This window comes from Watersipora subatra, chromosome 7, assembly GCF_963576615.1.
Source record: "Watersipora subatra chromosome 7, tzWatSuba1.1, whole genome shotgun sequence".
Lineage (NCBI taxonomy): Eukaryota > Metazoa > Bryozoa > Gymnolaemata > Cheilostomatida > Watersiporidae > Watersipora > Watersipora subatra.
The window spans coordinates 30,719,374-30,745,006 of record NC_088714.1 but is presented as its reverse complement, the minus strand read 5'-3'; the positions used below and the strand labels follow the sequence as shown (position 1 = coordinate 30,745,006).

At 36.0% G+C, this 25,633-nt stretch overlaps 1 protein-coding gene across 2 annotated transcripts in view; it reads right to left on the bottom strand.

Annotated features, from left to right (window-relative positions):
* LOC137399229 (autophagy-related protein 2 homolog A-like) overlaps window positions 1-25,633 on the bottom strand; it is a 67,090-nt gene that overhangs the window by 16,399 nt on the left and 25,058 nt on the right. For both annotated transcript variants that reach the window (XM_068085242.1, XM_068085243.1), the window contains exons 21-34: window positions 25,168-25,325; window positions 24,394-24,572; window positions 22,711-22,861; window positions 18,535-18,737; window positions 17,463-17,650; window positions 15,319-15,482; window positions 14,097-14,164; window positions 13,172-13,342; window positions 12,025-12,157; window positions 10,287-10,414; window positions 6,363-6,552; window positions 5,147-5,259; window positions 4,106-4,336; window positions 1,243-1,526 (exon numbers count right to left, since the gene is read on the bottom strand). In XM_068085242.1, the coding sequence (XP_067941343.1) occupies window positions 1,243-1,526; window positions 4,106-4,336; window positions 5,147-5,259; window positions 6,363-6,552; window positions 10,287-10,414; window positions 12,025-12,157; window positions 13,172-13,342; window positions 14,097-14,164; window positions 15,319-15,482; window positions 17,463-17,650; window positions 18,535-18,737; window positions 22,711-22,861; window positions 24,394-24,572; window positions 25,168-25,325 (2,361 nt within the window). The remainder of the gene's footprint in view (window positions 1-1,242; window positions 1,527-4,105; window positions 4,337-5,146; window positions 5,260-6,362; window positions 6,553-10,286; window positions 10,415-12,024; window positions 12,158-13,171; window positions 13,343-14,096; window positions 14,165-15,318; window positions 15,483-17,462; window positions 17,651-18,534; window positions 18,738-22,710; window positions 22,862-24,393; window positions 24,573-25,167; window positions 25,326-25,633) is intronic.

Below are 25,633 nucleotides of genomic sequence, written 5' to 3'. Positions count from 1 at the left end.
ATAGTCCTTTTTCTGCGTAATATTTTAGTCCTTTTGTACGTAATTTGATAGTCCTTTTGTGCGTAATATGATAGATAGTCCTTTTTCTGCGTAATATTTTAGTCCTTTTGTACGTAATATGATAGTCCTTTTGTGCGTAATATGATAGTCCTTTTGTGTGTAATATGTTAGTCCTTTTGTGTGTAATATGATAGTCCTTTTGTGCGTAATATGTTAGTCCTTTTGTGCGTAACATGATAGTCCTTTTGTATGTAATATGTTAGTCCTTTTGTACGTAATATGTTAGTCCTTTTATGCGTAATATGTTAGTGTTTTTGTACGTAATATGATAGTCCTTTTGTGTGTAATATGATAGTCCTTTTGTGCGTAATATGATAGTCCTTTTGTGCGTAATATGATAGTCCTTTTGTGCGTAATATGATAGTCCTTTTGTGCGTAATATGATAGTCCTTTTGTGTGTAATATGTTAGTCCTTTTGTGCGTAATATGATAGATGGTCCTTTTTCTGCGTAATATGTTTCGCGCCTAATTCCAAAGTTTCATGTCAATAGAATTATTAGTTTTTGGGATATCGTCGAAATATTAACAGAACTTCCGACCAACTGAAAAATGGCTGCTAATAGAACATTAGTTACTAATAAAGCACTGATTGAAATCTTGGTAGTGAAGGATTAAAAAAATAGAGAAAACAAAACTAGAAAGCTTTTCCTTAGCGACAAGAGTGTCACACTAAAACTAGTTTTAGAGTGACACTTTTTCTAGTGACATTTCTAAAACTTTGTATTTTAATTCACAACAAATATACACACTTTATTAGACTCGGTGTACTGCAATTGTTACATTTCTTCAGTTACTACTAAAACATTACTTATTTGAAAGAGTGTGAAAACAACTCTTTACTTAACTTGATTTCTGTCTGCTTTTTTTCATTGATTTCCACAAGTTTGGAGCTTCAATATGATATTCAGTTCAACAGGAATTGTGCTACCCGAAGTACTTTCACAGTCGATGTAAAGATGTTAATACTGTCTAGGATCAGTGGACCTTCTTGTATATACAAGACTGAGCTTCAGAATGTTAACACAACTCTCCTCATCATTTAAGGAATCGTTATTTAGTAGTCTGGTTTTTATATAGTTGAAGATAAATTATTTCATATACAATAATATGCATATATATATAGTATTTCCTATACAGTAAGGAATAGGAGCTGTAAAGCAAGCAGGTTTCAAGCAAACAAACCTTATATATATGGTAGGAGCAGCAGAATTACTGGCGATTGGCGAGACATCCCCTTCCTCAGCCAACTCATCAAAAACAGCCTTTCCTTCCTCTGCTTTGCGCCTCGCGCTGTATGACATGGTCATGATGGGCGTGTCATCAGGAGAATTTTGAGTAATTGGTGGTGGCAGCTGATTAATAGTGACGGTCTCACTTGCAGCATTAAAAGCTTGGAAGCTAGCAACCATTTCTTCTTCTCTAGAGGTCAGGTCATTGATGAAGGTCTCAAAAAACTCGGCTGTATCCTGATGAAATAAAATACAAGGCCATAAGTGAAATCTGGGAACTGCTGTACCTCTCACTTGAGCAATACCGAATACTGTAGTATAATAAGAACTAAAAATCTCGATGTAACAATCCTTAAAGGTTGACATGCAATAAAATTCATATTACAGTTATTTGATATCAAAAAGTTCACCATGTCTTACTCTGTTGTGTTGTAGGTGCCACATATGTGGAAATGTGATTACAAGCTCTTAAAAGCTCAAAAACGAACAGTTGATCGCGGCTATCCCGAAAATGCCAGTAGGTTGGAATCCCTCCCAAAATGGCTCAAATGTGGCTTAGTTTAACACAATGTGCTTCTGTTTACACTTTCACGGAACCTCATTCATCAACTTTTTTCACAAATATACTTCACGCATTCAATAAAACCATGTCTATTATCCTTGCGCATCTATTTCATTATCATTGTAATGCCGTCACTGAGCTCTAATATCTCAAAAACTTACTGTAAAAATCAGTTTAATTTTTTAACCTTAGCTCGAGGGGCTGCATATCATCCTCTGATAAACATGAGGAGCCTGTTGGTCACCTGAGATGGTCAAAAAATGCGGCGAAAATTGTTAGCGCTATTTGGCGGAAATATGGGTAACATGATCAGATTATGACTAGATGATTAGACCAAGCTGAAACGAAACTGTAAAGTAGTGAGCATCTATATTTGATAAGGGCTTTTCGGTAGAACCCGAAGTGTTTGTCATAAACTAGTGCTACGAGACGTTTTATATTGAGCCTTTCATTGAACTTTCTATTTCATGTGATAACATTACGTGTCAACACAACAACCAGGTCGAGTTGAGTACTTCATCAAAATGAAGGGATTCCAACCTACGGCCGTTGTTTTAACTGTTCGTTTTTGAGCTTTCAATCACATTTCCACATATTTTGAACCTACAACACAGCAGAGTAAGACATGGTAAACCTTTTGATACCAAATAACTGTAATGTAAATTTTGTTGCAAGTCTACCTTTAAAAATACTTGAAATAAATACAAGTTAAAATATTAAAATGCAGACAGACTGTCAGCAAAAATTGACTGCCTGGTGACCTTTGGCACCTAACTGCTCTAATGAATAAGTTGAGAAGTTGAGAGTAATCAATAGATAATAATGTTACTGGCTGCCTACATATTCTTACCAATTCACTAACTGGTTCTATGATAGACTAAACTAATTTCATAAAGCACTAAAATTTTAGCAGAAAAGAAGGATCAAAAGCAAATAAGCCTGCAAACATGTGTGTGGGCTGCGGGATGTGTGGGTGGGCTGTGTGAGTGGGCTGTGTGTGTGTGGGCTGGGTGAGTAGGCTGTGTGAGTGGGCTGTGTGAGTGGGCTGTGTGTGTTTGGTTGTGTGAGTGGGCGGTGTGTGTGGGCTGGGTGAGTGGGCTGTGTGTGTGTGGGCTGGGTGAGTAGGCTGTGTGAGTGGGCTGTGTGTGTTTGGTTGTGTGAGTGGGCGGTGTGTGTGGGCTGGGTGAGTGGGCTGTGTGTGTTTGGTTGTGTGAGTGGGCGGTGTGTGTGGGCTGGGTGAGTGGGCTGTGTGTGTGGGCTGTGTGAGTGGGCTGTGTGTGTGGGCTGGGTGAGTGGGCTGTGTGTGTGTGGGCTGTGTGAGTGGGCTGTGTGTGTAGGCTGTGAGAGTGGGCTGCAGGTGGGTTATTTGATAGTTTACACTGCAATAATGCACAAAAAATCTTAGGCTAAGCATAGCTGAGTTGGCTACCAGTTGACGATAATTTCAGTCTAAGCTGCGATAGAGTTTCAGTAGGTCTTCAAGGAATTATGAGATAAAAATGGTAAGTTTTGAAAATGTCTTTCACAAATTGTTGAGTTCTGTTGGAGGTTGAAGTAGTCTTCTAAAGACTAGCACTGTTCTACATGATTGGACATGATTAGTAATCTTTTATCCAAATCAAATTAAAAAACTGATTTATAGTATTTTAAATGTAATCTCAAACACACAACATTGCCATAGCCAGACTTGGTGGATATTAGGAAAATTAATTGGTAATATAAACCCGGAACTAATAAAAGTTCAATTTAAAAAGTGAGGAGAAAACCATTTCTGACAGTCTAATAGTCTTGTAAAAGAGACTGCTGACATTTTACATTCTGCAGCAGCAACTAATAGAGTAAACAACATGTTGATTGTCGGAGACATGTTGATTGTCGAAGACATGTTGAGTGTCGAACACAAGTCGGGAGTCGGAGACAAGTCGAGACTCGGAGACAATTCGAGAGTCGGAGACAAATCGAGAGTCAGAGACAAGTCGAGAGACGGAGACAAGTCGAGAGTCGAGGACTAGTGAACAGTCGGAGACAAGTCGAGACTCGGAGACAAGTCGAGAGTCGGGGACAAATCGAGAGTCGGAGACAAGTCGAGAGACGGAGACAAGTCGAGAGTCGGGGACTAGTCAAGAGTCGGAGACAAGTCGAGAGTCAGTGACATGCCGAGAGTCACTGACATGTTAGGTGTCAGAGACATGTCAAGTGTCAGCAACATATCAGCTATCTGTGACAATACCTTAATACAGCAAAAAGGACAGACCTGGTCGATGTTGACTCGTATTGGTTGTATAGAGACCCGAACATCTGCCTCCTGGCGCTCTGGTCGCCTCACATCTGGCCTGTGGTTGACAAGTTTTTGGCAGATCATACCTGTGTAATTCTGAATAGGACGTTTTTGTGAGCTGTACCTATACAAGAGGAGGTTTATTGCTGATGCCTTTACAATGTCGATTATTTCCACGTTTTCTACTAGCAAACACTCCCTGCTCGCCTGAAATAAAGAGAACAGAACATTTTGGCTAATAATTTAGTTCTCTCAGACATTTCTCTCCCAGAAGCTTCTTGGCGATTTAAAACTATCAGGGTGCGAGACCGCCAATGTTTAAAACTGAATAAACGAGAATCAACGCAATGTAAGTAAATAATGGACTTAGCTAAAACAGCCCGAGTATTAACAAAGATTGGGTTTGTCGAGCTAATGTCTACAGGAGGTAAACATAAAGAGGACAAATTCAAAGGAGCACCCTCAATTAGCGATTAGCCGAAGAAACAGATAGCCAGCTATTATCGATGCTATACAATGAGAAAAACCAAAAGGATTTGAAGGAAGACCTAATGTCACCAAGCTTACACTAATTCAGACTATTAACATCAGCAATTTGTTTAAATATACTTCTATGTCTATGGTTGTGGCCTGGTTGAAAACTGAGAACTTTGCTAAATTGTTGAAAAAGACAGCAAAGCTTTGTGGCCACATAGCCAACACGTGTAAGGTGTAATAATTTTTTGCATAGATCCTAACCTTTGATTATGCATAAATCAATGCTTAGCATTAATCTATGATTAAGCACATATCTGTAATTAGGCTTACATCTATGATTAACCATAAATCCATTAAACATAAATCCATTATGCATACATCTATGATTATGCGTAATATCACAATTTGTCTCGAATCATCCATTTGCATTATCAAATCGTCTGGCGATTTTTGGAAATTGTTAAGCTCTAGTAATTATACTAGCAAATCGCTGTGTCCAAATTTGAGTATTTTGATAAAAATTGAACAAAGCCTTGGTACCTGACAAGCTGTCTCGGGGTAGACCTCATAGTGTCCCTGCACCTTACTTAAACTGAATTGTATTCTCCTCGTTTCATCTCGACCTTTAACAGAGCCTTTAGCTCTCTTTGAACCTGTAATGTCAGTAATCATATGAAATACAATCACATACCATCACATGAGTTAAATACCATCTTATGAAATACAACACATCGGGAGTTACATACCACCATATGAAATACAACACATCGGGAGTTACATACCACCATATGAAATACAACACATCGGGAGTTACATACCACCATATGAAATACAACACATCGGGAGTTACATACCACCATATGAAATACAACACATCGGGAGTTACATACCACCATATGAAATACAACACATCGGGAGTTACATACCACCATATGAAATACAACACATCAGGAGTTACATACCATCATATGAAATACAACACAACGGGAGTTACATACCATCATATGAAATACAACACATCGGGAGTTACATACCATCATATGAAATACAACACATCGGGAGTTACATACCACCATATGAAATACAACACATCGGGAGTTACATACTACCATATGAAATATAAAATATTAGAAGTTAGCGCACTGGTTTTGCTACATAACCCTGCATAAATCAAATAACTATAACAACAAGCACAGTCCCCCGCGATTGTAGCAAATGAACTGTGCATTGTTTTCTAATGTTAGCTTTACAAAATGTTTAAAAAAACTGGCTAATAAAAATGTAACTGTGACTGTCATTACCATAAACGTAACTGATACTGTTACTAATATAAATGTTACTGTTATTACTATAAATGTAACGGTTACTGTTACTACTATAAATGTAACTGATACTGTTACTACTATAAATGTAACTGCTACTGTTATTACTATAAATGTAACTGTTACTGTTATTACTATAAATGTAACTGTTATTACTATAGATGTAACTGTTACTGTTATTACTATAAATGTAACTGTTACTGTTATTACTATAAATGTAACTGTTACTGTTATTACTATAAATGTAACTGTTACTGTTATTACTATAAATGTAACTGTTACTGTTATTACTATAAATGTAACTGTTACTGTTATTACTATAAATGTAACTGTTACTGTTATTACTATAAATGTAACTGTTACTGTTATTACTATAAATGTAACTGTTACTATCATTACTATAAATGTAACTGCTGCTGTTACTCAGAGCTCACCAAAGTCTCGACCTCCGTAAATATTCCATTTCAGGTTTAGATCAGCTAAGCAGTATCTAGCAACAGCATCTGGAAACTTTTTAGGAGGCATCAAAAGATCCACCTTACGGACAACTTCTGGGAAGTAATTCTCTTTAACAACACAAGGCTCTGCTTCATATGTACCGATGACAGGATTCCCACCTGTTGGCTGTATGAAGAGAGACAATGATTTTCATTCAACTGGCAAATGCTCACTGATTCGTCTTACAAAGTTAAATCATGTATCCAGGTGAAACTTTTAAAATTTACTTTGACATTCAAGGTGACCATCACAGAATACTATCACAACTTTCAAGAATGATTTTAGACAACATTTAAAACTTAAATGTATCTAAGAGTTAAATTAAAATGAGTCTTATAGTTTGAAGTTGAGAAGAAAATTCTAACAGATTAAAGATGAACATACACAGAATGTTTATAAATTGTATCAGAAAGTATCGGTATTTTTATTGTTTGCGATTGTTATTGATGATGTAGATAATCTGATTGTTATTGATGATATAGATAATCTGATTGTTATTGATGATGTAGATAGTCTGATTGTTATTGATGATGTAGATAATCTGATTGTCAGGGTGTTTCTAGATTGAAATCGACAAAACTTGATCGCAATTACAACACTCAGAAGGCAAATACTTGTGAAATGACATGACTAGTTGTTATCATTGCGATAGTTGATATCAGTTATTGCATTCAAGCTGAAGGGTTACAAGTCTCATATCTGTCGGTCTCTTTGCTATTGTTCCCGTAATAATCGCACTTTTACTTGATCTGAGCGTTTCAACTGTGATCATGTTTTGTTGATTTTAATCTTGAAACATTTTGTCAGTCAGATCACCTCAAACATCAAACACAAATGCAAATGATACAAAAATACTCATACTTTTTGATCAAATCTACAAAGATTTTGTGCGAGTCCATCTTCAAATTTGTACTTTTCCAAAAGCTACAAACTCGATAATATTTCAAATTCTTTAAGCGTGTGGCCTATGGTTAAACGACAAACGAGCTTTTTTGTAGTAACTCAATGGATAACAAAGAAAAATATGGTTGGTTGTCAAATCTTGTCCTGATAATTCGATTTGAAGATCTTTCAGTTGCATCCAGATGAACATAAAACCAATGAAAAAGAAAGCAACAGAGAATTGGCTATAAGCTACTGCAGTACTGATGTCTGCTAGTAGCACCCCAAATGATCATACTTATACTTAAACTGGACCTCTTTGTTGAAAAACTCTCATTTACAGCATCCCAACTAATTGTGAATTTAGTCAATAGACATGAAAGATATATAAAATTAATCCCTATACATTAAAAATACAAGTTGATGACTTGAAATAAGCAAACAAAAATGTTATTTGATGTGATCACATCTGTAGAGATTATTATCTTTAACCAACGCACATACAACGGTCAATAGAAAATAAATAAAACACTTTGTGTAACGTTTTAGATCTGTTTTATTAACAGACTATAAGTATAAATAGAATATTGAATAATAATATAATATTATTACTACTATTATTATTATTAACAGTGTCACGTTGTGGCGCATGCGTTGTTAATTACTTGTGTCGATGTTGTATCCACAATGTTTGTTCATTGCAAGTGCCCTGTATGTTCGTTGCCCATGCATTGTATGCGCGTTGTACCGACCTAAGATGCACCGTTACCAATTGTTGTAACATACGGCGCTGCACAAAATAGTTGGGACATACAATCAGCAATGTATGGTTTGTCTGTTTTGAACTTGAATTACTCGTAAGTTTTTACATATTTTGTATTTCAAAAACTATATATATTCTGATTCCTTATGCTGTTATTAAGTCTAATTTTATAATTTTTTTGTCAAGTTGAACATAATTTAAAAAAGCATCCCTAAAATTTTGACCATTTGTCATATTTTTAATTAAGAAAGACTTCTCCAACTGAAACTCCCACATGTTATTTGTTAGAAATTTGATCCACTCTTAGCAGCACGGCAGCAATAAAAATGGCCTTTAGTAGTCAGAAAACAAGTTATATTTTTTGATGGGCTAATCCTCCAGCAACTGACATTAAACAAAGTACTTTTAACATTTGAGTTACAATGAACATTCCTCCTTAAATAGAGAGGAGTTTAAAACTTGAAAGTTTTCTTTAAAACTAGATGAGTTGGCTTCCTCAGAGTCTAAACATTATATTGATATACTATGTATATCTATATACCCTAGGACACTTTTATTTCGCTAGTATTTAGTTTCGTGAGTAGCACACAGAGTAAAATTTCGCTGCAACTTAATTTCGCGGCTCTGATTAGTGCGAAATTATAGTGATGTGAAAATAAATGCAGTGGAAAAAACAAATTACATTCCTCAGGTCCAGTTCGCTAATAAGAAAAAAAATTCAATTTGAGACTAGTTCGTATTTGTAAACCGCAGGTTGAAATGTGTGGGTGAGATCGATAATTCGATTTGATCACTTGCTGCCATTTGATTCTTGGACTACTATTGGCGTATAGGTCCCTCCCGCCATGACTTTCACACTCGAGTCCCAAGAAGAAGAAAATAGATAGGTAACAACCAACTTCACAACAAAAATTGTATAACCCTTTCACTGCCATAAACGCATTTATTCGTTTTCTAGGGGCTACTGCCATTAACGCACTTGGCACTTTCTCAGCCATTGCGTGGTAACCTGATTTTATTATTCGTTGACCACATAACCCACGGTCTTTAAGAGTTTTATGAAATTGACAGTTTTGTCCGAAGATTTCTCTATAAAATCAGCCTAAAACAACGAAGCAATTTTAAACGTTTGTTTGAGAATTTTTAATTTAAAAACGAACTTTTTTGTGTGAGTTCATTAACTACCGCGCGCGAGTCATAAAACAGGTAACTAGTTGATGATGACAGTATATCAAATTAAGATTTAGATTTTCGTGATTCAGATAATTAAAGCAGCAGCACTGTCTCTGACAGTGGTGAAAGTAATAGTTTTGTAAGAGTAAGGATCATTGTGGAGGATCGTTTTAGCTTCGGATCGATCGTAGCTTCACATAGCTTTATCATCGCGCACAAGTAGAGATACATTGAATTTTTGCATAGCAATATTGGTTAAAATGTTGGGAAAATAAAATATGTAACAAAAATGTTCTAGATAGAGATTGAACTTGAAAAAATACTGTATACATATCATGAAGCAATATCGGCAATTTCGGTAAATGGCTGGCACTAGGCCGATAGCGAATTTGTACATGGTTGGCAGTGAAAGAGATAATGTGATTGGACCTGATGAGGGTTGATATTGTTTTTGGTTGGTAATAAAATTCATCACTACAATAATTATTCTTCAATTTTATGATTTCACCTACCAGACTTTCATCCTCATCAGTTACAAATTCAGTGACTAAACTGATATAATCTTAATTTGCTTTGCCATGCTGCTCAGTCGGTGTATTAGCTATAATGAGTTTACCAGAAATTTCCCATTGAGCCCAACCACAGACGAAAATTGCCTGCATTTCTTATATGACAATTTTATTGTGGATATCAACGAACAAAGCTATTTAACTTCGCGTTTTCGCTCGTTCGTTATGATAGTTTAGTTTCGCACATGAAATTTTCGCGAGAGAATGACACCCCGAAAATGCGAAAGTTAGATGCCGCGAATACACAGGTGTCCTAGGGTATACTGTATATAAATAATATCCATAGTATCTGGATGAGAGACAACAAATATGTTGAAATAACAAATTTGGGTAGAATTAACCTCTTCATGTTCCAACTACTTTGTCCGGCACAGTAGACTTCAAAAGAGGCACCAGATGAAAACTTTGTATGTCTGTTATTGCATATCAGAAGTCTCTAAACTACCCATCATAGGCATAGACATTGAGCTTACCATTGTTGGCTTTTCTAGAATTTCAAAGCTATCATCACTGTCAGAAGGATATTCTCGGTTCCCTCCATCAAGGGTTTCATCAGGAAAAAGAAAAGTGTCCTGTGGTATGACAGTCTTCTCTTGTTCACCTGCATGTAATAACAATAATAGTAATAACAATAGTTATTCAAAATAAACATAGCTTGAGAAAAACTGCCGATCCTACGATAGCGTAAAGATATATTTTATTCCACTAGCCATGTGGAGTAACACCTTACAACTTAGAGATATCATAGGCGGATATCAATTACAAAATGAATGGCTGCATATTACCAGACTATTGAATCCTTGCTCACGATAAACCCCTATTGTAAAATGACGGAACTATAGAGGTCTCCTCATACAAACAGGGTTATCTTACTGTATAAAGTACATTAAGGCTGCCCAGTTCTGCGTTAGAGAGACTAATTTTCTGTTGGTAAGTATGTCAGCAGATGACCTTGAGGTATATACCACAATAAGTATGTATGGTTTTGATTAGCAAATGGCATGTTTATATTTTACCAACGAAGACCGGCGCGCCATTTGCGATTTGCCAGTAGAAAAGTTATATTCGTTATTTTTCTTCTGAAGTGCCTATTCATTTATTTCTTTCTAATTGTTTTATATAAACTTAGGACATAGAGACAGGAGTTAATACATGGATTATGATGATGAATTCGAGAGCGTTTATGGACAGATGTAAGTATATTTTGGAGTAATAGTGAGTAAGAGAATGATAGAAGTTTAAGTTGACTCAGATTGATGAGAATGTCTAGAAAAGAATTAAAAAGAAATGAATGAATAGGCACTTCAGGAGAAAAATAAAGAATATAACTTTTCCACTGGCAAATTGCAAAGGGCAAATGGCGCACCGGTCTTTGATATATTGCAATCAGAAAGCTTTACTTATTTAAAACTGATAAGATAACTCCAAAACCAAAAATGGAGAAACCGGTCAGGTTAACGACTACATGTAGTTTTTAGCAGCTATTTGTAGTTGAGCAGCATTCATGTGGAAAATAATAGAAATGGTAGAAGTTAGCCTATTCATAAAACATACATAAAAACGTCAAACAAGCAGAGTCTCCCATATACTTTAAGAAAAATGGTGTGAGGCAATTGTTTATTAATTCTATTATTGCTCTATATAAACAAAACAGCTATTGAACTGACTTCTTTCAATAAATTTTTAATATATAATTGCTTAAAATAGTTGAAGCAGGTGGTCCGGTATAGGCATCACAACTCATGCAGTTTTTTCCTGTGCAGTTTCTAAGCATACAAAAGTTGAACTGAGGTTTTCATGAGATGCTTAGTGACATAAAATTATTTGATTGACAATAATTGTTGATATAACTAGAATTCCTTATGCTATAGGCAAATAATTATTAAAACTCAATGGTTTGCATTAACCATTGTGCTGATTTATATTGCTGTAAAGATTATGACATAAAATTGACAAAAATCACTTTTTGACGAGATTAAAAATAATTTCACCATGAAATATTTAAAAAATAATCTATCGATAACAATGTGAAGAATATCCGCTTGTACCGTATTGCATATGATAGAACAATTTAAGGTCTTGACGCTAGTGTAACATACTATGAAATTAACAACAGTGATTTGATGAATTTTACATAATTTATACCAGAATTGAATCAATCACCAATATACCAATCAAAATGCATGTCATGCACTCGGTAAAAAACATCACCACGTTTCGTGACGGGAGGTGTAGGATCCTTCATCGCATCCAACATCAATGCAGGTAATCGCTTTTCTTCCTCTAAAGGTGCCTCTAAAACTGGGTCCATTAGATCCTCGGTTAGAGACTCTGCCAGTGAGCTCTACAACAACAGCTGCCAGTGAGAGAACTGCGCATGGGAGAGCTGCGCGTGAGAGAGGTGCGCGTGAGAGAGGTGCGCGTGAGAGAGGTGCGCGTGAGAGAGGTGCCCGTGAGAGAGGTGCGCGTGAGAGAGGTGCGCGTGAGAGAGGTGCCCGTCAGAGAGGTGCACGTGAGAGAGGTGCGCGTGAGAGAGGTGCGCGTGAGAGAGGTGCGCGTGAGAGAGGTGCGCGTGAGAGAGGTGCGCGTGAGAGAGGTGCGCGTGAGAGAGCTGCGGGTGAGAGAGCTGCGGGTGAGAGAGCTGCGGGTGAGAGAGCTGCACGTGTGAGAGCTGCGCATGAGAGAGCTGCGGGTGAGAGAGCTGCGCGTGTGAGAGCTGCGCGTGTGAGAGCTGCGCGTGAGAGAGCTGCGCGTGAGAGAGGTGCCCGTGAGAGAGGTGCCCGTGAGAGAGGTGCGCGTAAGAGAGGTGCGCAAGAACATGAGGTAAAGATCAAAAGAAAACCAGACCAGAAGATGACAATACAGAAGAGAAAAAACACAAAACAGAACAAAAAGTAGAGAAGTGATGAAGAAAAATAGAGACAGAGAGAGATGGTAAAACAGAGATGCTTCAAGGACAAAGAAGGACAATAGCAGTTAAACAGAGAAGCGACAGCAAAAGAGGACTAAATAAAAGGAGTGAAACTTAAACAAATAACATTGGCCTCCGGTATTGCGTGACAGCAAAAACTTTCAAAATAGCACTGGTTTACAAAACTCTTGCTTTTTAACACCAATTAAGGGCATATGCTTGATTTTCCATTAAAATTTCATATAAAAAATTACAGCATTTAAAACAACACCAAATTTTGTTAAAATTCTTATAACGTTTTTAATGTCTACATAAAACTGCTAAAAAGTCCAAGAAAAGACAGTAGGAGATGATTAACATCCAGTGTGCTCAAACAATACCAATGCTATCTTCTAATAATCACATTGTGAAGAACTGCTGCTAGATAAACAGAAACTAACAACACACCTTTAGATCAGCGAGGGTAGCACTCGAGGCGTCCAGCAGGCTATCATCTGGAGGCATGTCTCCATTCTCTGCTACGTATATTATGAAATCCTGCAAAGCTCTTATTGAGTCTGCACACGTGTCGAGGCATACCTTTGTTAGCTTGCACTCTATGTCTGTCTTCGGGTATTTCTGCATCATATTATACAAACATATAGAAACATTGCCTAATTAACTGTAAGCCATAGTCCACCCTCCATAGTTCACCCTCCATAGCATTTAAATAGTAGATTAAAGTTCATTGAGATTTAAAACATGGGAAGTTAAATAGAAAGCACATGCATATTTTCTAGTCCTATAGTTGCGTTTTGTGGGGTTTAAACTTTCAAGCCTTGTCATAATTGGTCAACCAGCTCAAAATATACTAAAAACCAGCGACCAAATGAATAATTGTTAACAAAAATTGAAAAAAGACCAAAAATTTAAAACATTATTACAAAAAGTCTTTTTCTACACAGTGACTCGTAGAGAAATATAATTCACCTGTCGTTAATATAAAGACAAAGTAACAATAAAAACGAAACTCTCTATTATTGAATATCACTTTATTTACTTGTTTTTTTAAATATAACAGTTTTGTCCTTTAAATTTTACATATTTTGACATAGTACATTTGTTTCAATGCTATATTTAAATGTGTAGCTGAAAGATTTGTTGCTATATTTTTAGTTGTGGAACTAATTACACGAAATGCAGTGTATTCTTATGGCACATCTGCTTCAGCATATGATGGTTGTAACATGCGAAGCGTATATCAGAATATATTAAATTTGCGCATCCACTTTTGACTGTATCGTAGAGTTTTACATCTTTGAAGATGAGATGCACACATAAACACAAGACTACTCCTAGATGTTGTGAGACTGTTTCTTTCCACACTACTAACCGGATTCTTGCCATCCGAGTTTTTCCAATCGAGCTTGAAGTAATTGAGTGCTGCCAGCTGAACATAATCTACAACATAAGTCAGCAAGTACAATTTCTTTATATGGCGGCAGCTTCAACTTGAGAATCAAAACCACGTGACAGCAAAACAAGCTCGGAATCAGTCATTAAAACTTAATGGTAGATCTGTGAACGTCGCAACATAATCATGAATAGCTAACTGTTCGAGTCTAGTTGGATCACACATGTAGAAACCATTTGTGTAATCCAGTTAACATGATATGTTATAAATATATCCAAATAGACATACTTGGCATTGTCCGAACAGAAATTTCTAAAAAAATTATAAAAGCAAATTTCTGAAAAAAATTTCTAATTTTTATTCTTTTATTCTAGTAATTTTCAAACAGATACAACATACACACAAAACAAAGATAACATAAGCAAATTTTATCTCTGATCAGCGCAATAGTTCAGAGGCTTTTTAAGGTGGCTGATTAGCTCAGATGGTTAGAGGGTCAGTAGTATAAGCTGTGTGATGGGTTGAACCACCATATTGACCAACATTTTAGTTATCTTACTATGAAATCCCACGTCGCAACATCTTTTAAAATACTATCTTTTGTACCTACTTAGGGGTGGTGAACAAATTTTTTTTGTTTTTTGGCCTAAAATCAGGAGAGCAATAAAAAGCCACATGCAGACAGTTTTTAGACAAAAATTAAACAATTTTTAGACAGATGGTTTAATTAGAAATTAGTCTCTATAGAGTATAGACCTAGCGATGAACAAATGAAGCCAAATATATACTCGTATATATAGAATGCGTGTACAAACAAAGTTAATTTTAATAAAGGGTGAAAATTAAAAATTTGTTAATGAAAAAAACACCTCTGACTGAAAACTGACCCTAGGAGAGTGAGACACAGAAATTTTTGAGATCACCTGCAAGCAGACAAAAGCACATTTTATTAAATGTTGTTACTACAACTGAAGACATGTAACAGCGTGCTAACATCATATCAATTAAGTCTTCATATTATTCATTCCGTAATAGAGGTTTAATTAGCTGAAACACCTTACAAATAACAGCAGTTTTACACACAAACGGCAAACTACGCTGTAGTAACAGAACTTTTTGAAATGTTTTTCACTCGCGGTAAACTTCTATGATGATCGTTCTCGTACATCGAGGCTAAGTCAATGCTTCGCCATTCACCTACCTTTCCCGACATGGAGAGCATCTTTTCTCTGCGAGTCACTGAGATAGAAGACAGCATCTTCCAGAAGGAATGTAAGAAGAGACATGGGAGAGTTGACCAGCACATTACTAGACACACTGAACTTCTCCAAAGTCAGCAGGCATGCGTATGGCAAACTCTTTGGGCTACGGAATGAAGACCTTGGGACTCAACAGCAACATTGTGGTGGAAATAACCTTGACAAAACCAAGGTCAACCAGCCAAACATCGTATTAACAAATATGCTCGCCAGATGCATGGCCAGCTGGACATTAGCCAGCCGAGTGGAATGGAAAGATACGGAACCTAACAGAGGAGAGCCACATATAAAAGCCACGGTCTCGCATGAACATTACAGTGTAGTAGCTACACCTGTATCTTTACACTTGTGGATTGCGCTATATATATATTTTTATATATTTCTCAAAGTTGGTCGTGTGTATGAGTGATTTTCCAGCTATAGCTACTAAAATCTTAGAATAAAGAAATCGTATCGCAATAATTTTTTATCTCGGACCTTCCGGTTCACCAGTCCGACGCCTTACTAATTCAGCCACACGAGCTTGATGCGTTCATCATGCGATATATGTCGCTATATGGGAGCAAATATGCTACCGCTCTTCATCACGGCGTAATGTGATGGCGTAATGTCATGAGAAGCGGTAGCTCTAATTAGTAAGCTCACTCAAATTATCCATTGGCAATGTGCCAGGCTAATAGCAAGTGGCAGGCAACTATCACTACCTCTCATTGTTTATGAGCTAATTTTTAATACCCAAACAACGCCGGGCAGCACAGCCAGTTATTATATATTAATATAGTGCCGTATATTAATACATATATATTATATATATTTATCTCATAAAATAGTATTTCTCAAAAGCTATGACCACTTATTATTGCAAGCCATGCAAAGCTGGTGGCACTAGTGAAGCACGTCGATTCCAACCGGGCCGAGTTACAGACTGTCCAGAACCTAGGTTTTTTTACCTAGAGATTTCATGAGATGGGCTGAACCAAGATATTACCAAAATGAAAAGTGTTTGTAAAACTTCCACAGAAAACATTGGCATACATAACAGGTGTTTGTAACTGCTAAGGCATGAATACAACGTTCATTACTAGACATCAATACTTTGAAATATTGTCTTGTGTAACTATTCCTGTATTTCCAGTCGTATATTTTGCCTTTATGATCAAAAAATATAGGCAAAATTTTAGACAATCTGCAATATGCAGACAAAATATAACAGCAGATTGCAGCAATCCCTTGATCCTTCACAGTTCAACTTTCATGGCTTTAATAACTCGCAGCGTAAAAATTATTAATTAAAAGATTTACTAAAATCAAAACAAATAAAAAAACTAAATACATAAAATCTTTCTCATACTCTGACCCTTGAAACCCTTCAGTGAGCGTCACTGTGATAGCAGTTGCTGCAGTTGGCCATTTTTCTTTTTAAGTTATGTAAAGTTTAAAAGTGCAAGGTGCTTGTGACACCCTTCATCATGCCTCTTAAATGCCGTCAATTTTCAAAACTGTCAAATGAACCTAAGAATAAGAGGAAAATGTCTACGGCTCATGAAAAAGTGACATTAGATATGAGTTTATCAGTCTCTAATTTGTGGATTTCAAATAATCACGTGGTGGGGGTGGCCCCTTTCGATTAACCGCGACAAGTGAGGGTTTACTGTATTATTATGTTTAATGAATATTGGTATATCCAACCCAAAGAGTTTAAGATTAAATGAGGCAATAAAAAGAAAATGATGACAAACTTGTAATAAAATAATAGACATAAAAAATAGATCAGAAACTGAACTTAAAAAGAAAAGACAATCCAATTGTGAGATGGAATACCAGTCAATGATAAACACACAATGGCTCTATTTTAACACACAGGAGATACATGTGTAGACAAATATAGACTTTGTCAAATATAGACTTATAGACTATATTTCATGAGTGATAGAATATATTTTTATGTCTATATATCCTGTATTACAGACAGGAAACATAGACAAGGTCTATATTTCCTGTCTGTAATATAGACGAGGAGTCATGTAATATAAAACTATATAGAAATCTGTGGATATAGCAGCTGTTACAGTGATACTTAACATACATGTAGCTGATGGCACTTCCTATCACATGGAAATGTAGCTCAGTGTGGACTTGTGGGAAGGTATAACCAAGTACATCATAATCTACTAGGGCAAGGGCATCCATAAGCTGTATTATCCACATGTCAGGCGTGTTGACCATTGCATGTTGCAGGCACGCCCGTTTCAGTGATACTGACACCACTATGTTCTACAGCAATGACAAGCACTGACAAGTGTCTGAACAGTTTTGACAAACATGATGGTCACATTGACACTAGTACTGTTACTAGGGAATGAGCAAGCTAGCAATTCTTTGCTTATATCATCACATAGAAACATCTTCCTTATTTCAAGACAATCAAAAATGTACATCAGTGACACAAAAGAGAGCTATTCCTTCCATAATTGCTGGGCATTACATGACGACTTGGCACACCTTAGCTCGTAGTTCATGTGCCGATATGCTCACTATGTTTACTATATCTTGTAATGACTGCTTTTAAATATGATTACAAACAGAAAATAGCGAGTGAGGGTCAGCAAAACTACCTGCTCACCTAAAGAGCCATGGTACGGAAGTACATGGCTGGCAGCTGCTGAGCAAGAGCCAGATAAAGAATCTTGCTCAGGGAACAATAATAATACATAGTCATTCAGTAGTCACGAATAAAGACAGACTGTAATCTGTCAGACTAATAAGCACTGGGGGACACAGATGTCTGTCAATATCAAAAAGAATACCAATATTTTATGTAGAAATGAGCTCTTCTCTCTGTCACGAACATTCTATTTTACTATTCTTTATTGGCTTATCGATACTAGTATTAATTCCTTAAATTCGATTTGTTGGCTAAACAATTCTTGACTTAAATTATTTCATGATTTAATTAATTCATATACTTCAAGACATGTAAATGTGAACATGTAGACCATCAGTTAGGGTTGTTGTTTTACCTATGGCCGAGTCCAAATGAGAGAAACCTGTTGAAGACGTAGTACACCACTTCCAAAGACCTCTTGAAGTGATAATAAGCAAATACTGTAATGTTAAATTTTTAAATAACTAGCTCAAGAAGAGACAACTTCTCCAACCTTTATATGTTTCTTAGGATCAGGATCTAAGGCTACTTTGATAGCCACACCGAGCATATCCTCATCACCAGTGCTCCCCACTGAGTATCCAAGCTTATTGGGCACAGAGTTAGAACAGAGGGTCAGCACTACTGGGAGACTCGGCTGCGTAGCACTCAATCTTTCAATGTGATTGGGGTGGGTATAGGCACCCGCAACGCGACCTGCAATTAATATGCAAAATTAAGGGTTATGACCATAATTGGATGAGATCGCAGAATGAATACTACATCAAGACACGTAGATGTAGAACTGAATTTCAACATAAAAAACTTGCAACTGTCTATAACTGTGTGACCTCAAATTGTAACGCTGATTTAAATCAGTTTTAGTTTAATAAGATGGTAAACTTGAACTTGGTGTTCTGAAACAACTAGTATCAGCAAAGGTAATTAGGCTTCCTTTTCACTAACTAATGTAACCAATGTAAACTCGTATGATGTATTGGGCAGTCACGATGACAAGTGAGGACAGGTGCTGCTTAACACCATGATACACTCAGCAGCTGAGTGTGACAAGCTGAACACTAAGGTGTAGCCAATAACATAACTGGATTTACTTAAAAAACTATATATTCTGACTTTCAAATATTTATAATAATTCAAATTGGTTTTTATACTACCTAAATAATTTCGAAACAAAAACAAATATGATGATTAAAAATCACATTATAAAAACTATAAATTCCACTGTCATACAGCCCACGACCAAAGTGATAATAGAAAAAAGAAAGGGTACTGTTGATTGTTGAAAAAGTAGTTCCCAGCAGGAATTGACAGATTATAGTGTAAATGAGACTTGTTTGACATGATATAAAATAAATTTGAGCGAGCACAACTCTAAAAAGGTGCAACTAACAAAATATTTTGGAGGTAATGTTGGGTTGAAACCAGGTATACAATTGGTTAATTGTTGATATTACAATATCTGTTATAAGTAGGCTATACAGTATCTGTTATCTAGTCTCTAGTCGCAGTCTAGTCTCTTCTCTTTTGCATTGTAAGATTTGGTCATTGATAGCTAATCGAGTGATGCGCTCCCTAGCGAAGTTGTTAACAAGTCATTAATGTTTCGAACTCTAGAGAGAGCAACAAACGATATTCCAGCGGTCATTCCGTGGTGGCCTATATCAATGACAGCTTTAGCCGTGGTAAAACCTTGACTCTTGTGTATTGTCAAATCCCATGCTAGTTCGAGAAGAATGCTTCGTCATGAAGGGGAATTGTAGTTCGGCCCTAGCTTGTACATACCCGAGGACACTTATGTATTCGCGGCATCTAACTTTCGCGTTTTCGCGGTATCATCCTCTCATGAAAATTTAATGAGCGAAACTAAACTATCATAACGAACGAGCGAAAACGCGAAGTTAAATAGCTTTGTTCATTGATATCCACAATAAAATCGTCATATTAGAAATGCAGGCAATTTTCGTCTGTGGTTGGGATCAATGGGAAATTTCTGGTAAACTCATTATAGCTAATACACCGACTGAGCAGCATGGCAAAGCAAATTAAGATTATATCAGTTTAGTCACCGAATTTGTAACTGATGAGGAAAAAAGTCTGGTAGGTGAAGTCATAAAATTGAAGAATAATTATTGTAGTGATGAATTTTATTACCAACCAAAAACAATATCAACCCTCATCAGGTCCAACCACATTATCTTTTTCACTGCCAACCATGTACAAATTCGCTACCGGCCTAGTGCCAGCCATTTTACCGAAATTGCCGATATTGCTTCATGATATGTATACAGTATTTTTTCAAGTTCTACTTTAATTATCTGTATAATCACGAAAATCTAAATTGGTTATTATGTCATCAACAACTAATTACCTGTTTTATGACTCGCATGGGGTAGTTAATGAACTCACAGAAAAATGTTCATTTTTAGATTAGAAAATCTCAAACAAAAGTTTAAAATTGCTTCGTTGTTTTAGGCTGATTTTATAGAGAAATCTTCGGACAACACAGTCAATTTCATAAAACTCTTAAAGACTGTGGGTTATGTGGTCAACAAATAATAAAATCAGGTTACCAGACAATTGCTGAGAAAGTCCAAAAATGCGTTTATGGCAGTGGCCCCTAGAAAACGCATAAATGCGTTTATGGCAGCGTAAGGGTTATACAGTTTTGGTTGTGAAATTGGTTGTTACCTATCTATTTTTTTCTTCTTGGGATTCGAGTGTGAAAGTCACGGCGGGAGGGACCTAGACGTCATTGATAGTCTAAGAAACAAATGGCAGCAAGTGATCGAATTGAATTGTCGATCTCACCCACACAATTCAACCTGTGGTTTACAAATACAAACTAGTTCCAAATTGAATTTTTTCTTATTAGCGAACTGGACCTGAGGAATGTAATCTGTTTTTTCCACTGCATTTATTTTCACATCACTATATTTTCGCACTCATCAGAGCCGCGAAATTAAGTTGCAGCAAAATTTTACTCTGTGTGCTACTCACGAAACTGAATACTAGCGAAATATAAGTGTCCTAGGGTAAGTTGTAAAGAACTTCGGCTAACGTTTTAAATAGTTTAATGAAACCTTCAGTGATTGGACAAAAAAAACATAGGCTAATAAACTGTGTACCACAATTTCGTACCTGTAAATCGGTCTACGCCTCAAACGGTCTACGTTTATTACAGAAACCTTTGAATAAATTTGATTACAAGTAAACAAGGCCATAGACTGGTGAAATTAGCAAGGTTTTCTCGTGAAATTTGCACCGTTAAATAGTTCTACTATCTGTCGCATGGCTTTATTGGCGTTTCAATTTTCGGTCTTAACTTTTATTAAACCAAGCTTTTCAAGCGTTTTGTGGCAATTTTCGTCCAAATAAATCTGTCTATTTGTGTGTAATCCGATCAGATGGGTAAGTTTTAAGATAATACCGACAGTTTACAAAGACTTGGTAACATATTTAAATAGGCTTAAATGTGTTTTGCATCGTTATTATACTTAAACTAATCTACAAAACGATGGTTAAATTTGTTGATGAAATTTTGATACAAGGGTTCGTCTCATTGATGAATAATTTTCGGGAGTTGTGTGCACATGTGCATTTATCATAAATCTCCCAACCAATCGCTTCGCTCTATTTGGTCGTGGGACAACCTGCTATAATATATTGTTATAAAAGGTATATCCAGCATTCCTTTGGTATGTACATTATTACCTCATCCTATCAAAGTAAATCAATTCCAGCCATCCCACCATTATGATAACATAAAGCAGGTGGTGTCTGGATTGGATAGCACTGCTAAAGCAGCAACTAAAAAAGACTAAAAAGCGACTATGAAATCAGATTGGCGACTGTCAAAAAAGTTTTTGTCTGCACGGCCACCACATTATAGCATTGCTTGTTACGATAGTGAATTTTCTGTTTTTTTTTACATTTTTTAAAAATTTTCTATGTATGTATTAAGTAGCTAATCTAAATTAAATGTTTATTAATTCCTGTTAGATTAATGTTTTTTACTGAGTAGTAGTTTCCTGGGAATAGCAATAAAAATTTTTGCTGTTTGGTAGGAAATTTGGCTGAAATTTAATTTATGTACAAGAATAAATGAATTATGAATTCTTTTTACTCGATTTATTTTAATGAGCAGTCATTAGGTATTGTTTGTTATTTCGGCAGCTGTCAGTTGTTGATAAATTTAGTAAAGGATTTTGGTTAAAGCTTTGGGTGAATGATTGAGACTAAAATAAGCCTAGCAGTTTGGTAACGCAAACATCATAAAAATCGCTCCTTTTGGATAGTTGGGCCACTGAAAAACGATCTTTCAACAGTCGCTTTAAGAAACTCATGCCATGAAGCATGTATCCGCACCATAAAGCATGTTCCCGTACCATAAAACATGTACCTAAAACATGTGTTAAAGCATGCACTCTTACCACAAACATGTACCTCTACCATGAAACACGTACCCATACAATAAAACGTTTAACCGTACCATAAAGCATGTACTCATGCCATAAAACATACACTCATACCATTAAGCATACACCCATACCATAAGACACGTATACATACCATAAAACATGTAACCGTACCATAAAGCATGTACCCGTACAATAAAACATATACTCATGCCGTAAAACAAGTACTCGTATCAATGGGGCTATGTACCAACCATCATGATAGAGGGTGCACTGTCCACTGTGAATGGATATGAAGTTGAGGTTAGGATTCCCCATAGACTTTGAGTTTACATAAATGACTCCATCTTGAATGTGGAGTATGGACATTCCATGATAGGCTGGCAAGAGTGACTTGTCCAAATTCTGTAACACAGAGTTTATAAATAGAATATGACACTGACTATATCTAAAAATTTTACAAATTTCATGAGACAGACAACCATATTTAAGTCAGAAGTAATTTACTTGTGGAACAAATCGTATCTATTATAACTATGTAGCTGATTACCTACTCAACTTACTGAATAGCTATGCAGCTATGGCTATATAGCTATGTATTATTATTAAAATAACTTATTAATCATCCCAAAAAACAGATCACTCCGCAATAATGATTACGGGTGCTCTGGTGTCGCGCCTCAATTTCCAAGTGTTTAGTTACGAAATTTTAGCCGAAAGCCTGCCACTGTCTACCAATACAAATAATAGTTCAAGGATCCGCAAAATTTAATATTAGCCAGTGTTTGTTTTGGTTAAATTTTTTAAATCGTACAAAAATGGTCCATGAAAAATTTCAGCTGCTCTAGGAATATATAAACATTTAATTTTTCCTCCTGCTCATGCCTATATGAAGTGTTTTATAGACAACAGCGAAGATGTGTAGAGAGCGGCATATGAACACACCATCATATAAAGAGCAGTCCAAGGGAAGCAAATCTGAAAGTGGTTTTAACATATAAAATATAAGATGGTTATTACTGTAAAGTTCTCAGCCAGATCTTATCTTTGGTAAGTGTGGACTTTGTATACACCAATCATTAAACATTTCAAATAGGTGCGAATCTAAAAGCAACACACACACACGCACGCACGCACGCACGCACACACACACACAGATCTACTGTTGTCTTCCTTCTGCCCTATTTAGATTTCACAGTCATGTGCGCAAATGGTCAGTATAATAGTGCCTTATTATCAGTTGTGTCTATAGCTTCCTGCTATACCCATATTTCTTTGGAATGAAATCCAAACCTGCTAAAAAGGAAATTCCCTTCAATTCAAATTCAATGGAACTTGAAAAGTATAATAAACTCTTTGAAAAGGACAGAAAGACTTAAATCTCATTTTTTTATTGAGGCTTTTCAGGCATTTCAATAGAGCTTGTGTTTGACTTAGGCTACATTCTAAAAACTTGCTGACAACAACTGGAGACAATCCAATGCTTGAAGCGAAGAAACCAGCAAGTAAAACTATTGAACACGTAAAATATTCCTTAAGACGCTTAGAAATCTTTCAGACTAATGCCTTCTGCTGGAGTTCTAAATGTAATATTTTGTGAGTTTGACTTCAGCTAAATTCTTTTTATTCTATATTTTAGATGGTTCAACACAAGTCAAACGTTTATACAAGTGACTCTAATCAATGTTAATTAAATTAATGTTAATGTTAAAGTTAATGACATATGCAATAATCAGCAGAATATTTTATGTTTCATCATACCAATATGCCTTATCAAAATCCTAAATAGAAAGATTAAACTGTTAAATATTCATCAATTACGCATTCTTTTTCTACAGCAAGCTATCAGTGACAAACAACCAACAACCTGACAGCAATAGACAGGTGTCAGTTCTGTTTCCTTAAAAATAAAGCAAAATTGTGATTTTAACACCTACTCGTGTTGGATGCACAAGAGTTAGTCGCCCTCGTCTGATGTTTATAGACACACAGGCCTTGCTCTGTCCATACTGTGGCACAGCCTTCCTCGAGTAAGCGGTATTGTTTTTGTTGCCTTTATCATGTATTGAGTAGAGCATATCATCCTCATTATCAGATTCATCATCAGTTGTTCTAGCTGCAGTCACCAAAGTTACTATTTTAGACAGCTGCATGCAGATAAAGTTTGCGGTCTAGGTATTTCTTAACAGTTAAAACTAACTGCAGAAATAGGTAAATAATAATCTGCTACATTGGTACAAAAGCTACTTTACAAGTAAAAATAGTATAATGGTGTTCATAGCTACAAGAGGTAAGTATGATTATTAAATGTATAGTGAAACGGAATCTCAATGCAACTAACATAGTGACACAGTACTACTACAAGAGCATAATGAAAAAACATTTTTTCGTTCACAATGAAGCTTTTACTCCAAGACTGATAATGACAAAGGTTTGATAAGTGTTTTAACTCAATGAAATGCTTAAAAATTATAAAAGTCCATAAACTTTTGCAGCCATAGAATAGCAAGTTAAAGTCTAATATAAGCTATTAGGTAGGACCTATTCTTCATTTATAAAATAAGTAAAAGCAGGTTTAGGCAAAAGGTTTTAGAATAACTGTGCACATACATATTATCTGTCCTTTATTGACACACCTGACAATCTCTCACAACACTCGAGACTGCCAGAGTACTAGTGTTGGTACTATTAATAAATAAAAAGTAACTTACTTTCCATAAAGGTTGAATGGCAAGGGAGGTAGTTATAGCCAAGCAGTAATGACGCATCATTTAGTCTATGGTCCACATCGTATCCAAGCTTGTGGGAGTGGGTGCTTGCTGAAGGAACTGGGATTAACGACTCCCACAACAGTAAGTCATTACACATTCTACGAGATACAAGTAGAGGAAACTAGTCAAAATCAGTTATATACGTGAGAAGAAGACAGCAGAAACTAATTTTGTATGTGCATACTTGAATATTTACCAAAACAGAACCGCCACAGTGTAATCTCTGATGAGTAACGCTCCAGTAATCTAACTTTAATGGAGAATGTGGCATTATTTATAAAATATTTAGAACAGTTTAGTTTATATTTGATATATCCAAAATCCCTCGTGTACTCACGTGATAATAATAAATATTTACAGGAGAAGTGACAAGGCCCTTGTTTACACAATCTATAAAAATATTTCG